Source organism: Zeugodacus cucurbitae, chromosome 5 (genome assembly GCF_028554725.1).
Source record: "Zeugodacus cucurbitae isolate PBARC_wt_2022May chromosome 5, idZeuCucr1.2, whole genome shotgun sequence".
Lineage (NCBI taxonomy): Eukaryota > Metazoa > Arthropoda > Insecta > Diptera > Tephritidae > Zeugodacus > Zeugodacus cucurbitae.
Genome location: NC_071670.1, coordinates 9,190,979 through 9,208,569, shown reverse-complemented (window position 1 = coordinate 9,208,569; position 17,591 = coordinate 9,190,979). Strand labels below are relative to the sequence as shown.

At 33.1% G+C, this 17,591-nt stretch overlaps 1 protein-coding gene across 2 annotated transcripts; it reads left to right on the top strand.

Annotated features, from left to right (window-relative positions):
- Positions 1 to 6,774: 6,774 nt before the first annotated feature.
- Positions 6,775 to 9,175, top strand: LOC128922225 (circadian clock-controlled protein daywake-like). Of its 2 annotated transcripts, XM_054232029.1 has the most exons (5): positions 6,775 to 6,975; positions 8,031 to 8,265; positions 8,330 to 8,578; positions 8,728 to 8,952; positions 9,032 to 9,175. In XM_054232029.1, the coding sequence occupies exons 1-4, from the start codon at positions 6,876 to 6,878 to the stop codon at positions 8,927 to 8,929; spliced, it is 786 nt and encodes a 261-aa protein (XP_054088004.1). In that variant the 5' UTR covers positions 6,775 to 6,875; the 3' UTR covers positions 8,930 to 8,952; positions 9,032 to 9,175. The 2 variants fall into 2 exon arrangements, with proteins under 2 accessions (XP_054088004.1, XP_054088003.1); XM_054232028.1 differs by lacking the exon at positions 9,032 to 9,175 and having other exon boundaries at positions 8,728 to 8,985.
- The last annotated feature ends 8,416 nt before the right edge of the window (positions 9,176 to 17,591 follow it).

Genomic DNA, 17,591 nt, shown 5'->3' with positions numbered 1-17,591 from the left:
GAACATAACTATAGACTATATTTCTTGAAACAGCTTTTGGAAAGATTGATCGAAAGAGTCATCGTTTAGAATGCCTGCCCTTGACGTGACTTGAGGCTTCACTAACGATATCTCCTCCAACTTATCGTATTGTGGGGTTTCTAAATGTCTGAAGCGTTACCGCGGCGCAGAATAAACGTACAAGAGATGCTCCACTGTTTTCTTTGGTGGCTTGCTCTCGATACTTCCTGCATTCCTCTCGATCTGACAGCTCCATCTTATAGGCGTAAGTCGCTACTATTCTGTGACCATTAAGAAAGTCAAATATGGTCCAAAGACCTATCAAAGATCAACCGCTTTGCACATTACCTTTACGGCTTTACACCTGGATAGATCCTTCCAGCGCGCTTTGATTTTTTGTACCATGCACCTGTCTATATCGTCGTACAGACAGTGCATGGGCTTACCTGTGTCGATCATGTTTTCGGGGGACAGCATTCGCGTTAACGATTTCGTTGCCCTCGATGCCTGACGCCCAGTAGAAATGTATCCACACATTCTTGGCGACACTCTGGAGCTCAAAACACTTTTGGCCCATATTCGAAACAAGACTATTGCCTTGATTGCTGCCTGCTAGTTGAAGATATGGTCTTCGTTAATATTACTAAAATGTAAACTATAATTTAGAGCCCTTGGAACTCTTTGTGATCTGTTTTAACATATTGACGTTGGTACTTTAACACTCAATTTAAACTTTCAAGGTGGAAACCGAGAAAGACATTCGTGATATATAGCCAGAAATGGTAGCCAAACTGTGAAAAAAGAACCCAGAACTACTAATTAACCCGACAAATTCCTTCGACGAATCCGTTGTAAGCAATCAACTATCTATTGATAAATCTCTCGATTCTCTCTAAAGCTGCTTAGGGCAATTTTTTCAACCAAACTCTCGAAAAAAACATGTTTTATCCAATTTATTAAATAATAAATTTTCCTAACGTACTTGCCACCTATAATTCATGACAATCAAACACACATCCAGCAATATTTGGTTATAAATATCTCATTACTTCACCGTCTGACTTCAGAAGCCTTAGCGACGAGAGTAAATTTTCCACTTGAAAGCGTCAGCAACAGCAGCAACACAATAAAATACATAAATAAATCTTCAAAAGATGCGTGCCATACCAGAGACCTTTCAATTTACACCATCAATGAATGGGTTAACAGCAAGAAAAAAACGTACGAAGCAACAACAATAAGAAAGAAGAAAGACCACAAAATGAATGAAGAAATACTGATTTCCAGCCTTTTATGCCACTCATATGGAAATGATATGCCAGAAATTTGTGTAACTCATACATAATATGTATATTAAGCGTACATCCTTGGATACCGTGTCAGGGCATATTATGCACTTAACTATGGCTGCGACTCCATCGTAATGTGTTTTTGAAAAGTAAATCAATTTATTGGAAATTGGAGTAAAAGAGGAGTATATTCGTATATTTATGACAGTACACAAAAGAAAAGAAAAGAAATTTATATTAAAAATATTTTTATTTAATTTTTGGATATGTGAGCATGTGTTGAACAATATGAGAAGCCTTAGGAAGAGCCAAATCATAAACAACGAATAGTAAATCGTAAAGAAATAAAGATCATAACTAAGAACGAGCAATATTTTCATCGATAGAATTTTTTATTATCTATAGAGTTGAAATTCTGCAACTATTGAGTTCTTACCGAGTTTCTGAGTGAGTTTTGATATTATTTTACATTTTAGTGGGTTTTTTCGAAGGCATATCCTGCCTTCCTCTTCTGCTAAAAATACTACGACGGCAGAACTCTGAAAGTTACTCACACCATCGTTGTCAACTATTAGTTGAATCTTTTTAATGAGACGTAGTTAGCTCCGAATTTTAAAAAGACTAAGAACTCTTGGAGACGAGATGACAGATTAGTTAATAAACAATTTTGGACAAAAACTGTTAACCGGAAGGACTTCTGGACATACTTAAATCGCTTTCATTACATTGAGATCTCTGCAGAGGTATGCCACACATAATCCAGTCGATTGATGATACCTGGTCCTTGTTTAAAAATCTAAAGCTAATGAAACCAGAAAAAGTAATAGAAAAAATTGAGACGGGTACGAAGGCCATGACATATGCAGAAGCAAATAATATCTGACTTTCTGACTCTACTATACTCGGATCATATTCGTGCGGAGATGTAAATAATCCGGATTTATCGTGCTAAAGACTGTCAATTTGGCAACACTATTCAAACTATTTATCGAAATTGCTTGCCATAGAACAACTCAACGTTTGGATCTACGGACAAATAATATTTTTTAGTTACTTCATGCACAGAATGGCTAAATAGTATTCCAGTACTGACGACGAGCCATCTTCTTTGATGGACGGTATGTATGCTTCCATTTAATAATCTCTTCTTTTGCTTATTTCCTTCTGACTGTCAAGAAATCAACGATTTTTGGAGCGCGGGAAATTGTAGTCTCCAAGATCCGATTTTTGTAAAACAGAGCAACTGAGTCTTTCGTCTTAGCAGAGCGTAATGAGTATCCGAGAAATAGTCGATCCTAAACTCTTGTGCTTGATTCCAATAACCTTGATTGCTTTTATGAGGGACTTTATCAAGTCAAAAATATGGTCGGATATATAGTCTTAATCTATTTCACGATCTACCGAGCTTCAGATACACATTCAAGACACTCCACTACTTCAGTGCCCTGTTAACACTAAAGCAGTTATGAAAGCTCCAACCATTCCTATCGTAAAGCTTTCATAACAACTGAAAGCTTTCCACAAACTTTGTCAGAACTCTCCAACCAATATTTGGCTATAAATTGTCATTTCCAATACCGATGCTTAAATAATTTACTCCCAAATTTAGCTATCACAAATTAATATGAGTCTAACAACCACCTAACTAGCTATTTACACACCAGATAGCAGGCAATAATGCTATTTTCTGGTCAGACGAATACATAAGCCTCATGTATTAGTATGTGGCATGACAGCTGGGCCATTTCGATAGTTTAAGGCCAATAAATATCTCACCCAAGTATGACTCATTGGTCTGTTTTCGATACGATAAACGATAGTTAAATCTCCTGTCAATACACAAAAGTAGGTGTCAACAACAATATCAACAACAACAGCAAACAAAATGGCTAGACACACAAAAGCACAACAAAGTTATGCCTTCCACGCTTAGAATACATAAATTAAATCAAGACGGTCAGTCATCGTAGGTGCTTGCGTGTTTAGGTGTCTGTTTATATGAGGCTCCACTTCAGAGATATGAATGTGTAGTGTGTTGTTGGGCGCTTAGCAGTGGGAATATCTCAATTTAAGGAAATTTCATTGCATGAATTTGCGAAATATCTATACACCAAAATGAATGGGCGCTCAGCAACAACAACAACAAAACACATAAACACTTACAAATACATAATAAATCAAATGAAGTTGTGTGTAGACAAGAAGAAGGAGCAAAAAAGGGAAGAGAAAAAGTATGAATATATCAAAGAAAATATTTTTCAAGCAAGCATATTTTTCCGATGATATTTTTCTCCATGCAACAACAACAAATGTATATGCATGCACATTTGTTTGTGTAAATAATTAAAATTAGGGTCGTTCAAAAGTGTATAAAGTAATTTTGGAGAAGTTCTACTAAATTTTGATACTTACAAAAGTTAATGCAATGTGAATGGATAATTATAAAATTGTGTACATTAGGGCGATCCTTAAACTTTGAGTAAACTATTTTATTTCTAGGTTGAAATTAAAACCTAAAGATAATTATTTTAGATCAGTTTTTGTAGGCCGAATTGCCTTCTTTATATTATCATTATAATCCCATGTAATTCTGGATCCGTTAAACGACCTGTTCCGATTAGTTATAGGGATTCTATAACTTAATGTCTTATTAGTTTTTAATATAGACAAAAAATCATACTTTTTTGTTATACTATTAGGGTAATGCCAACTTTTCGTCTTTCTGACACACCTTAATCTTGCAGAGTTGAAAGCAAAATGTATATATTGTAACTTTGACTCTGATGTTCATGTAAAAATTTTAGGTCACCTTAATATATGAATGTATGTAAATATTGTTTTTGTTATTATATAATCCACCTATTGTTATAACAAAGTTGTTACATATCATCTGATGATATTCATGCTGAAAACATAAAACAATCAATTGGTCATAAAAACAAAAACAACCACAAAGAGATATCTGAATAAATTGTTTGACACAACTAAGGGCAACCACATAATATCCCAATAGAAGTGGGATCATATACCAACGCATACACACATAGATGTACCCTTCACCGTAGAGTAGGCTGTCTGCACTTCTTTTGTATCCTAAACATAAGTGTCTGTATATATTTGACGATAAATAATAAGCGTTGGAACGAACAGCAGCAGCTTGAGCTGCTTTATATGATAGATAAATTGGAATATAAATGTAAGTAATTGCTTCAGCGTAGTACACTCACAAGTAGACTGGTTCAACTTGAACACATACCGGAAGGAAGACAAGCCGATAACTCAGTGAAAAGCTATTAACATTGAAAGCCAAAAAGTTTATCTTTGGTGGGATGGAAAATAACAGAAATTAAAGAAAAGAGCTAGCTGTGAATGCTACTCGGTTGTTCGGAGGTTCGTTGTCAGATTACTATTAAGTGGTAAACTATTGAAATTTATTTTGAAATTTTGATTGATGTCGTCCGTTGGAAGACAATATGCAATAATTTTAGAGGAAGGAGAAAAATATGAGACTGTTGATTTAAACCCCATCTTGAATTGGCGGTATTTAGTTGAGCACACATACAGATGTATATAAAGAGTTTAAATTACACACTTATACATTGAAAGCTACACATGGGAACTAAGGAAGGCAAGTGAATGCCATTGCTCATTTTGCAATGTTGAACAGTTGTGCGCATACTAACATATATTTAACATAACTTACTAACATTACATACTAACTTATATAAAAGCACACATATACTTATTTATCAAGCTGATTTGTATACAACCCTTTCACTACTGTTTAGGCTCTTGTTAATGATAATATTGTATATAATTATGTAATGGAAATAATTAATCAGATTTATGACATTTGATATGTTCTAACAGCTCTTTAACGTCCACGTACATTCATTTATATATGTATTTAGGTACATATATGTAAGCAAGCATAATTATTATATAACAGTGGGCTGATTTTCCTGCCTTACTTAAGGTAATTGGATATACATGCCTTCTTCTTCTTGACTGGCGTAGACACCGCTTACGCGGTTATAGCCAAGTCCACAACAGCGCTGTTGTGGATATACATGTGCTTCGTAATAAGTCGGCCGAATTCTCACTTTCACGAAAATTTCATAAATTATTTTTTATTTTTGATAAGTAATCATTAGATTCAATAATTTAAACCTTTCGTTCATTTATTATCGATCTCATCTGATCATCGTCTCGATATCTTATTTAGTGGTATGATATTCGAATTTTCACATGTCGCACCTGATCTACTCGCTAATATATGTTCTTCGTACTAAATTTTTGTTGATTATACAAAATATCGTAGTGTTTGAACCCTCAAACTTGATTTATTTTCTCGAAATATCCTTTCATGTTATCGACCTATGATCTTTCTAATCCGTTCTTTCAACTCTGATTAACGTGTTTGTAGGATGCTACACAATTTTTAATTTCACAAAATTAATTTTAGATTTGTTATTTCGAAATTTCCTGTTTGTTATCGATTTATGTTCTCCCAGGCTTTCCTGTCTTTTATATCAGATAATTAATGTTAGTCTTACATTTAATCTTTGATCTTTGTACTGTTGTAAGCACAGTTCTAACTGTACATTAATATTTGGATCCTGATTGAATTCTTTATTGACCCTTCATGTCCGGTTTCTATTTGAATCTCTATCTACCCTTCTTTTCCTTTCAACTTTTATAATGTTTTGTCCTTGATCGACGATCTATCGCTCTCGCTACCATCATAATACACATCTTATTTCTGAAAATGTTTAATTTTTTTCACTTGACTTTTCGATAATACAATTAAAAAATAATAATAATATGTCGTTGGTTGTACTTTGAGTAGTCTTATTATTACAGCAAGTAAATTAATTACTAGCAAACCTGTTTTGAAAATTAGTGACACATTGCGACCAGATTACGCATTACAAAATGATTACGTAACGTATAGTAAATAATGATATGTAATAGAATAAAATGAAAAATAAAAATTACTGACTTGATTTACACTTTCTCATCCCCTGACGTCAAGTTCAAAAAAGCATTAAATACCTCACAAACAGGTGCAAGCTTTATTGAAATGTGTTCAAAAGAGAATTCAGGTAATATTTTCAATATGCATGAAGTAATTTAATACCTTGTGTTGCAGTTATTCACTAAAATACCTCTGTTTATCGACGTACTAAAGATAATTTACGTACAACTGTAAATTCAATGAGAGAAAAAAAATAAATACTATAATTTATTCGAAAAATTTAAATAAAATCAACGTAATTAAACTACCGCGTAAAACATCATTTAGGAGCTATTAAAATCTAAACTCAATAATCATCAATTTTACTAGCACGTTTAACTGTAAATACTTGTTTTTGTTGCTATTATTGTAAAAATAATTTTAATTTTCCATAATTGTACTATTCAAACTCATGATCACTCAAAGTTAACTTTTTAGTAGTTTTATAAATTGAGCTTCACTAAGCATCATTCTGTCAGTTGTCGTTGTAACTTGCGCGAGTATACTAAACGAGTGAAACTAACGGTATTAAGTGAATTTGTGATAGATAGCGGTTAACAGTGTATAACATGGGTCAAAATACCAAATTCGGTTCGAATCAAAAACTAGCTTTATTGACCTTGGCAGTGGCGATTTCTATGCAGTCGTGCATTTTCGCGTTCGAATTTCGTAAGTAACGGTTGTGAAGCGGATGAAATTTTGTGGAATTGTGTATACAATCTTAAACATACATAGATTGTAATGAAGATTAACTAGAATAAATATATAAATAGTGATCCTCTCCCAGGGATCCAGGCCACCCATCACGTTCGAGGATAGGCAATGATTTCGAAACTCCGCATTTTGATTAAATATTAGACCTTCGTGGACTCTCTTTGCGGGGGGCCAGGCAATGTGGGGTTTAGGAAAATTTATGGCGAAATGACGTCGATTTAGATATCCAGTAGTTTTCCGAAATAACGAATATTCGTTTTAACAAAAACCGCTTATAACGAACAAGCAAATTTGTTACATAGAGTACCTTAAATAACGAACATCGGAGATTTGTAAGTACTCAGTTTAACGAACAACATGAAGAAGACATAAAAAAGAAATTGATAAAAATTAGAATTTTATAAAAAAGCTTAAAATTATTGATCAGCTCCAAATAGAAGTATGAGTGTCAGAATTGGTCCATTTTGGAAGAATTTATTGGATTTGAATTGTTTTGTTATGGTTTTTCATTTTTTAACAAATAACTAATAAAACAATTTATTAAACTGCAATTTACGGATATATAACTCATTTTTATTGATAAAAATACCTCTAAGTGAATACTCGAATTAACGAAAAATTCGATATAGCGAACAGGCCTGACAATTAATGTGTTCGTTATTTCGGAAAACTACTGTATTTAGATAGTCATAAAAGAACTTTCAGTTATGCCAAAGATCTAAAGGTCATAGAAAAAATGGAACCGATAAAGAAGTCGGTCTCTCTTTAACAGGAACTACTTACTTTGAGACATAAATTTCGAACCTCAGGTCAATTATTTGTTACTGATCGCGGGACTCGCTATAAAATAAGATATTTATGTGATGTCAGTATCCATCTATGTCCTGTATTTTATTTTACAGGTCAGAAATATTTGTGCCAAAAGTTATCTTTTTTTCGACGTTATTTGATAAAAGTCGTTTTACGCCGACATGGAACTAACCAAACTACTTTTCGCTTTTTTTTTCCAGCTGAACCCATTACGAAATGCCACTTTGCCGATGAAAAATGCATGATTGAGCAGGCGCACAAGTTGTTTAAGAAAGCTGCCACAGGTGTGCCTGAAAGGGATATACCAGCTTTGGAGCCGTTGAGGTTGGATAAGATTGAAATGTTGGGTGATAAAAATAGTGCTTTAAAAGTTGACTTGATAATGAACGATGTGGAGATACATAATTATACGAAGGCGCGCGTTACATCGATCAAGTAAGTTGGGAGAGAGAAGTGCATTGTGCTCGGAAAATATAATATCAATATCTTTGACCTTTAGAGGCTTCAGCAAAGATCTCAGTAAACCAATGAAAGTCGTCACGCAAAATTTCAATCCGCGTATCACTATCAAGTCGAAATATAAGATCAATGGCAATATACTTGTGTTGCCTATTAGAGGTGAAGGTGAACTCACTATGGTGTTGGACAACGTAAAAACCCGCTTTTCGACCACACTAAAAGTGGAGGAGCGTAATGGTAAAATTTATTTGTCTGCTGATACCATCAAACTCGAAACTCAAATGGATAAGTAAGTTAGATATTCTTAAACTTTCGTGAATTTCTCTAGCCATCGGACCACTCTATCGTAATCTTCAATATAAATTTGAATATTTAACAGAATTTTGACAATTATTCCTCTATTTTTCGTTCTCTCTCTCTCACATCTCTCTTTTCTAGGGTTCACACTGACATGACAAACCTCTTTAATGGCGACAAAACGCTCTCTGAGAGCATGCTCCAGGTAATGAACGACAACTGGCGGCTGCTCAGTGATGATCTGACGCCGATTATCAACGAGGCATTGGGAAATAAAGTGAAAGAGTTGTTGAAGAAATTCTTCAAAGATGTGCCGTATGATGATTATTTCTTGGCGGACTAAATGAGTGTGTTCGAATAAAAAATGTGAGAGACTTTGAATAATATAATAGAAGTTAATGGCGTTTTTTTATTGAAAAGAGAAAGTAATATAAAAATTTCTTAGCATAACACTGTTGAGAAGTAGAAGCATATTCACCATAGATGAACGAAATAGCTTTGTATTTAGTATTTCGCGGCACATATTAACGAGATGATGGAAATACTGTTGTTGACCAAAGAAAATTGAAAGCTTGTGTCCATAGTTGAGGTGTTTGGAAATTTACTGAATATTTGCTGTATTCTTTATAGATTGATATTTACAGAGCATATACATACATTAAAATATAAATAAATGAAAGCAAACACTGTAATAGAACAAAGGCATAAGGAAGATATCCACTGATACTTCAAAGTATATATTTATAAAATTATATATCGATATATCCTAGTTATATTTTCCAATATAGAGTAAATAGTTGACCTGCTACCAAACAAATCTGCTCAGTATGTACCATGGAAAGAGAGGGAAGGGTTGTATGGTAGCAAAGGTATTGGAAATGACAGCTGCTGGGCACATAATCCATTGCTTCGACAAATAACAATAATAGAAACACAGATAGTCACATCTAATACAGTGAAATGCAAACAAATACGACTCCACACCCTTGGAACAAGCAGGTCGTGAGTAAATCACATAGGCAAAATCGGTGGTGGAAGGATACGAATGCAAATCATGCGGCACGAAAGTCTTCAGATATGTAAAACAAAAAGAAAGAAATAAAAACGATAGAAACTAAAATGTCTTTGATAAAAAATATAAAAATACATTTCTATATGTATATATTTTTACTATATGTATGCCCATATGAGGGACATACTTCAGCATTGTCCTCCCAACTATAATACAAAACCAATACACACAAGGTAAGCGACAGAAATCAGAATTTTTATACTCTCGCAACATGTTGCAAAGAGAGTAATATAGTTTTGTTCACATAACGGTTGTTTGTAAGACCCAAAGCTAAACGAGTTAGATATAGGGTTATATATACCAAAGTGATCAGGGTGAAGAGTGGAGTTCAAATCCGGATGTCTGTCTGTCCGTCTGTGCAAGCTGTAACTTGAGTAAAAATAAAGATATATTGATGAAACTTGGCACACTTATTTCTAAGCACCATATAAAGGTTGCTATCCAAGATGGGCAAAATCGGACCACTGCCACGCCCACAACATGGCAAAAATCGAAAACACATAAAGTGCCATAACTAAGCTATAAATAAAGCTATGGAAATAAAATTTGGTACACAGGATCGCACTATGAAGGGGCATATTTGGATGTAATTTTTTTGGAGAAGTGGGCGTGGCCCCACCCTACTAAGTTTTTGGTACATATCTCGTACACTACCAAAGCTATATCAAGGGAACTCCAGGAGTCGTTTTTTTAGGAATTTCCTTATATAGTCTAAAAATGGAGGAAATCGGATAATATCACACCCACCTCCCATACAAAGGTTAAGTTGAAAATTACTAAAAGTGGGTTAACTTACTAACGAAAAACGTCAGAAACACTAAATAGAAGCTGCACTCAGATTTTTTACAAAAACCATATCTCAGGAACTACTCGACCGATTTCAATGAAACTTGGTTTGTAATAGTTTCTTTACATCCCAATGATATGTTGTGAAAATAGGCCAAATCGGTTCACAACCACAATCACTTCCTATATACCAGAACTTTGAAGACAATCTGAATCGTTTACTTTACAATATATAAAGTAAGCCCTAGTGAAGATATCGGTGCAGAACTTTGCCCAAATACTACGTTTATAGTGTGGTAGCCCCATTCTAAAAATCGCCAAAATCGGACCATAGGTTTTCAAGTCCCCATATATCGAACATGAGGACCTCGGTGCAACATGAAGACTTTCAATTGACTTTATGCAATATATATGACGAATATGTGGGTCAAATTGTGTATTATATAAAATTAATTTAGTTAAATAAATAAATTGCGAGAGTATAAAATGTTCGGTTACACTTAGCCCTTCCTTACTTGTTATTTCTTTTTTTATTTTTTCTACCGTAACGGAAATGGGTATGGAAGTGAAAACCAGATTACAAATAAAAATAAAGTAAATAAAAGTGTAGGCAAATAAAATGCAGTTAACGGAGTGCAACGGAGTCTGCAAGGATATAACAAATAAGAAAGCAAAAAATATAGATAAAAAAGCTGAAAATACAAATAAAAATATATATGTTTTTAAAGTAGTTAAAGACTTGATAGTATGTATATCAGTTCAGAACATTACATTGAACTTGAATAAATTGGTTGAAACTAACTTTGCAACTTTTTAGTAATTATTACATTTAATTCAAGATATTGCTTACTACATGTTTACAATTATAACTACTTTTTATTTAATTAGTTTTAAAATTAGCAATTCGAAAAGCTCCTTTACGTTATTTTTACTTAATTTCCCCAACTGTAGTAATGATTACATTTAATGGTAGGTAATGATTACTATTACTATTTCTTTTTTGAACAATCAGTATATTTCCAACACTGCTTTACTTATCCTTTGTTTAAATTACCACAATTAACAAGCATTGAATGCAAAGTAGTGATTACTGCGATTACTTGTTTTTTAATAAAAAAAATAGTATAAATCCAACGATAAGAGAAACAATTCTTAAGTAATAATATTTAATTATTAAAATTAGAAGAGATTAGAAGAGATTAGAGATTATATGAGACATTTCCTTACTTCAATTTTCCTTAAGAATTTAATTGATTATACTCAAATGTTTACCGAGTTGTACATATTAATTGTTGTTGATTAGTATGTAATGACAATTACAAATTGCATTTGATTAAATTAATCATGGTAATCATCTAATGAATTGTTCATTAATATTAATTTATGCACATACTGATTACAAATAATAATTATAATAAATTTAAATTTTTATTAGCACAAAATAACAACTATCGTGCAATTATAATTTATTTTTGTTTACTATAATTTTAATTTGAGGCTGAGCGTTGATAGCTTATTATTTTATATTAATGTTTACTGTCTGCTGCGACATATTAATATTTTGATGTCTAATTAGTTGGATCTGATCAATTAATATGGCACAATTAATTATTATTGGTATATTACGTAAGCGTGACGATGATTACTGATATTAAAGTCACTTCTATAGTAATGAATACAGTAGATTGATAACAAGTAAGGAAATTTGATTGCACCTTTTGATTTATGAGTATGAATGCTGAAAACCTTTACAGACTTGTTAATTTATATCTGATTAGTTATTATCAATTAGTTAACATCTTTTAAGTACTAGCGACTTACTCATGATCAACAGCTACTTATAATTCTGTGAGTCAGTCAATAATTAAGAAGAGATATGCAAAACTAATAGCCTTTTCGCACAGCCAAATCAATTGATTAAATAAAATTTTAATTGAGAAACCAGTTTTTGCCTTCACACTGCCGGCTACAAAGTAATCATTACATTTCGTGGATTCGGGGATATACTAAAATATCCTTAATAAACAATAATTTCTCAATTACTGGAATACAAATCACCGAGTATTCATTACTGAGGTTTTAGAGTAATAGAGAATAATTGCAAAAAAAATTGAGTCTACAAGTTCTAGCGGCTCTTATAATATAGTTTGTAACTTTTAAATGTATTCACAACTATAAAAAGAAAATCTAATCCAGCAAAGGAAGGAATTTCCAAAAATACATTTTCACATACACACATGTACCACTTACAATATTTCCATAATATAAAACGCTCCGATGTGGCACCACCAAATGATTGATGATGGTCAGCATGTATGAAAATTAAGTGAATAGTGACAGCGAAACGGAACCAACTTTCTATGACTACAGTGATTGTGCTAGAGAATTCTCGTATTTTACTCACACACACACACGAAATGCAACAAAGTGATTACATTAAATGTATGCATGTTGCAACGTTTTGCGCAAGGTCTTGACGAATAAGCGACTGATATGCAAGCTGCAATAAATAAACGCCAGCAAACCGCCCTGAATCCGCTCCACGGTCCCACCCACATGACCACTTCTCTGCATTGCAAGTCGTCTACGCCCATTTTCCACTTTATATTCAACAAAGAAATGCATTTAAAATGCGACAAGCAGCTGGAGCTCTGGTGCAAAACATTGTCCGGCATCATCGGAGTACCATATATGCACACATGAAGGAGAGTGTTGAGAGCAGACTATTGCATGCAAAGTGGGTATTAAATAATGCAACATGAATTGATTAATAAACATTAAAAAACAACAACGACAACAAAATCCGCATATATTACATACTCAGTATAAACCAAAAAGAAAAGCAAAGCTTTGCAGAAACTTAGTGGTAACAAAAAAAGATTTGATGAACAGCTAAGATTTAATGAAAACTACTAAAAGACGGTAAGAGATCGAGCTTTTCAACAAAAGATGTTAACACGCTTTACAACTTTGTTTGACCTCGATTAACATATTGCATTTAGAAGGCTCTCACACTCCACTCCTTTCTAGTACACTAAATATAGCTGGATATAAGGTGGAAGGATAGTTCCACATTCTTTGAACCATGTCAGGAATGTTAGTCCATGGGAGTTGTTCGAAAGTATTGATAAAGGGAAGGCACTGGTTCAGTTAAAGCTAATTCTAAACCACAACCACATAAGTTGGAAAGACACCGGCCTACTAAAGACCGAGGTATACCTAACCCTTGAAGGAAATACACACGATTTAGAGGAAGTTCGAACCGAGTTCTTTTGAGAAAATGGCCAACGAATTTGGAATGTTGCGAACTCTCCATATTTATCGAAGAACTCGAACCACTTTTAGTAATATGAAGTAGGAGACTGAGATCAGTACGAATTTCTACCATGATGAGAAATTAGATATGTTAGAAGTCGTTCGATGTATTCTAAATTTATAGCGAGGACATTTCTCCATCCTGTTAACAGGAACATAGACTCTGTGAACTTAACCTCACCATAAAAGAGTTCGAATTGGTATTTCTTACTTTGCTACGCCTAATAAACCAACCAAAACGAAGGAAGGAGAGACGAAGTGTAAAGTTTGTGTCAATTAAAAATGAAATTCCGAGGAGATTAAAACGAGAATAACTCCAGGTTTGCGATCGACTTAACTTGAAACTGGTATCTAAAGGCAGAAACGGTAAGGCCTATAAAGTCTCAATAATAGCTATACAAATTATAAATTATTTATGAAGATAGTAGTTTTTAAGTCCTAACGGATCCAAGTAAACTAGCTGGATGACTAGAGCTTAAAACCTTAAAAAGCTTTAAGGAGCTTTCTTTGGGTACAGCATGACTGATTTCATATTTTTTTCTAATTGGATTTGAGGTTTCCGATAGGATGGAAGCTCTCCAGCAGTTCAAAAGCTCATTAAAATAAATGTCGACTGAAATGAAATACACAAAAATATATCCCACACCAAAAAAACACTTCAAAATTGTTATATCCGAAACAAACAAAACATTAGACAAATAACAATCTACTTCACAAATTTACAGTCTTCATGCTCTATTATTATTTATCCTACCCAGAACTTTACAATTGCCTTTAAAAATGAGCAATATCATAGAGAAAAACATGACATATTGACAACGCGTTAAAAGTCTTCAAGTCAAATTAAACTTTTGTCAAAGCACATTTCTTGTGAGATTGTGAATCTTAAATAAAAGAACGTATGTATATACATACGTATATATACATATTTATCAACACTCTCGCTCAAACTCAAAGTATCTATATATTCATGTGTTTGTGTGTGTGCGTTTCTTTTAACACTGCAAAACTTTATAACTTTTCAAATTATCGAGTCTCAAGCAGCGAACAGTGTGTGTAATTGGAATTGATAACTACCATGATGTGCTATCAAGGCATGCACTTGTACTTGAACACACTTATACATGTACACAAAGATTTGCTTGAGACAAACAATCGGCTATATTCATATTATTGATTCTCTCTGCACAAGCTGAATTTGCAGTAATATAAATATTGTCATTTCAAGGGAGAAAAATTCATAAGACAAGAAGAAACGCCAAATATTGCTAAAGTTCTTGAAGTTTGATGATGAAAAATGCAGTATTGGCGGTAATATTTAGTTAAAGGGGACAAAGCAAAGCAAAATCTACTTTTTGGAATTACACTTTACAAATTTTTTGGAAATTAAATAATTATTTTATAATGTTTTGTCATGAAATTTTGGCAACAATTCATTTAAAAAAATTTGTATAAAATTTGACTTCTATTGCCCATTCGAGAGTTCGAGTTATGGAGAACTTCGAATTAAGGAAGTTTGAGTTATGGAAGGGAATTTGTATGAAATTTGATTTCTAAACGCTATTGCCAATTCAAAAATTCGAGTTATGGAGATCATCGAGTTATGGAAGTTCCACTGTATTTCGATATTATGCAGTTAAAATTTTGTTTACCACTTAAAATAATTTTATATTTTTTATTCCATTTTTTAATAAAAATACTATAAAATGTTTAACAAAATTTTCAAAATTTTTTTTGTAATAAATATTCATTTGCCTAATATAAATTTTCAAAAACCAAAAATAAAATTTTGTTTATTTTTTTCATTACGCTGAGTTTTGAGATCTCCCCTTAAATTTTCGAACAGCTTACCACTGAATATATTTGGTTGTTCTTTTTTGTATTTTTCCGTTTTTGCAATCATGAATATTGTTATTGTACGTTTTTGTAATATTCCAATAACATGCAATTTAACAATTTTTTGAACTCAAGAAATGCACACGTATACACACATACATCACTTACGATCAAATATGCAGCCACATAAAAAAGTCTAAGTTTCTAAAGTACAAAAACAAATGCAAGTAAGTGAGTGGGAGCACACTCATACACATGTATATATGTATATATATATATACAGTATTATCTATAGAGTATATATCTGTATTTGTATAGCCAGAAGAATCAAATAACTTTGCGATACTTTCAAATCAATAACGAAAAACTTTGACAGCAAAAGCTGAAGTACAACGAAACAGACATGAGTAGGCAAACGAAGGCAACGACACAAACATATATGTATGTACAGATATACACATGCAAAACTCACTCGATTATGCTCATATATATGCTAGTCCTCACTTATGTAGACCAAAATATGCTTTTATAAAATTATTTCGGTTAAGAATTTTTCTTTACGTGCATGCACTTTATAAGGCACTTATGTAGTTTATATGTATGTACATATAGGTATATGAGGGAGAAATGTTCGGCAGCGAACGTACGTTTGGAAGTAGATGTTAAGGTTAAAAATCTTATTAGACGCCAGCTGTAGAAGCTGCATGGAGGAGGATGAGGTGAAATCATCTCATTACTTTCTTCTGAAACTGAAATGTAACGCTTTTGCGAGATCAAAAAAGATATTTCTTGGGTCTCACTTTTTCGAGCAGACTCGAGAATTAGCGAAAATAGAAGTTAAAAATGCAGATTTGTAGTAGGTTCAGGGCGCTTTGTTGACTGCTTATTGCTAATCTAGGGGGGATCCAGGCTTGGCAAAGGACTGTATTTTAAACAGCCTTACAACCTAGCTTAACCTAACCTAACACTAGATGGATTGACTAATTAATGCCAAGGATTTGCTATATTAATAAAATGAGGGAATATATAATTTTACTTTGATTTATTAAGATTCTTCATAATCACTCCAGAAAAACCACACTCTAGTCACAGCATCAAATTAGATCACAACATCAATTAAAGAGGTCAATGGTAGCCTCAGTTTTTTTAATAGAGACTCTTTAAAGTGTACAAAGACATTTAAAACAAAAGCTGAAAGCCAAACAGTGGCTCTGTCTTTCAGTCCGGTATAACGAGTTCTAAAAACTAGGGGCTGTAGAACATTTACTTTGTCGAAAGTTGCTTTAAATTCCTTATAACGTTTCGAAGGCTCAATATGGTGTATCTCGTTCAAGGAGGACCTAATACCCCAGAGACACTTACATCTCTACAAAACTATTAGCTATTGTGAAATATGATGAGTGTCTGAAAATCGAGTGGCGTCTTAGAGGTCATATTATAGAAATGGCCGACCTTAGACTACTTCATTTAAGAACACATAAGCGAATCCGGATGTCACTAGATTATCCTTTGAAAATAATGCCATAATTCAGACTAGCGAAAAGTCATTCCAGCTTGTCTTTTTTGAAATAAAAAGAGGCATTTCTTCTTCCTACCATGATCACCATTTCTAGCTTCAAGCATCTCAAGAACACTTTTAGCAAAACAATTATAATATTAGGCACAAACAACAATGACCAAGCGAAAAGCGTAAGTAAAAAGTGCACAAGCAAAGTATGTAGGAAACAAGACATAAAATGAATATGTCATTCTGTACTGTACAATAAAAACAAGAAAACATAAGTACAAAATAGAAATACAAATAATGTAACATTTAGCCTCGTAAGTTACTTTGATATGAATTTGTCTGTTTGTCTGAAATGAAAAATTAGAAATTTGTAGAAAGTGTTTACTGCGTTCTTTTCGTTTCAGAGACTTTTCCACAGGATATTAAAATTAACTTTATTACCTAATTCATTTGTTGTGTTGCGCATTATTAAAAAAATTAACATTGAGC

Coding starts and splice junctions, on each gene's coding strand:
- LOC128922225 (XM_054232029.1), top strand. CDS start 6,876: ATGGGTCAAAATACCAAATTCGGTTCGAATCAAAAACTAGCTTTATTG. Junction 6,976..8,030: donor CATTTTCGCGTTCGAATTTC/GTAAGTAACGGT, acceptor TTTTTTTTCCAG/CTGAACCCATTACGAAATGC. Junction 8,579..8,727: donor CTCGAAACTCAAATGGATAA/GTAAGTTAGATA, acceptor TCTCTTTTCTAG/GGTTCACACTGACATGACAA.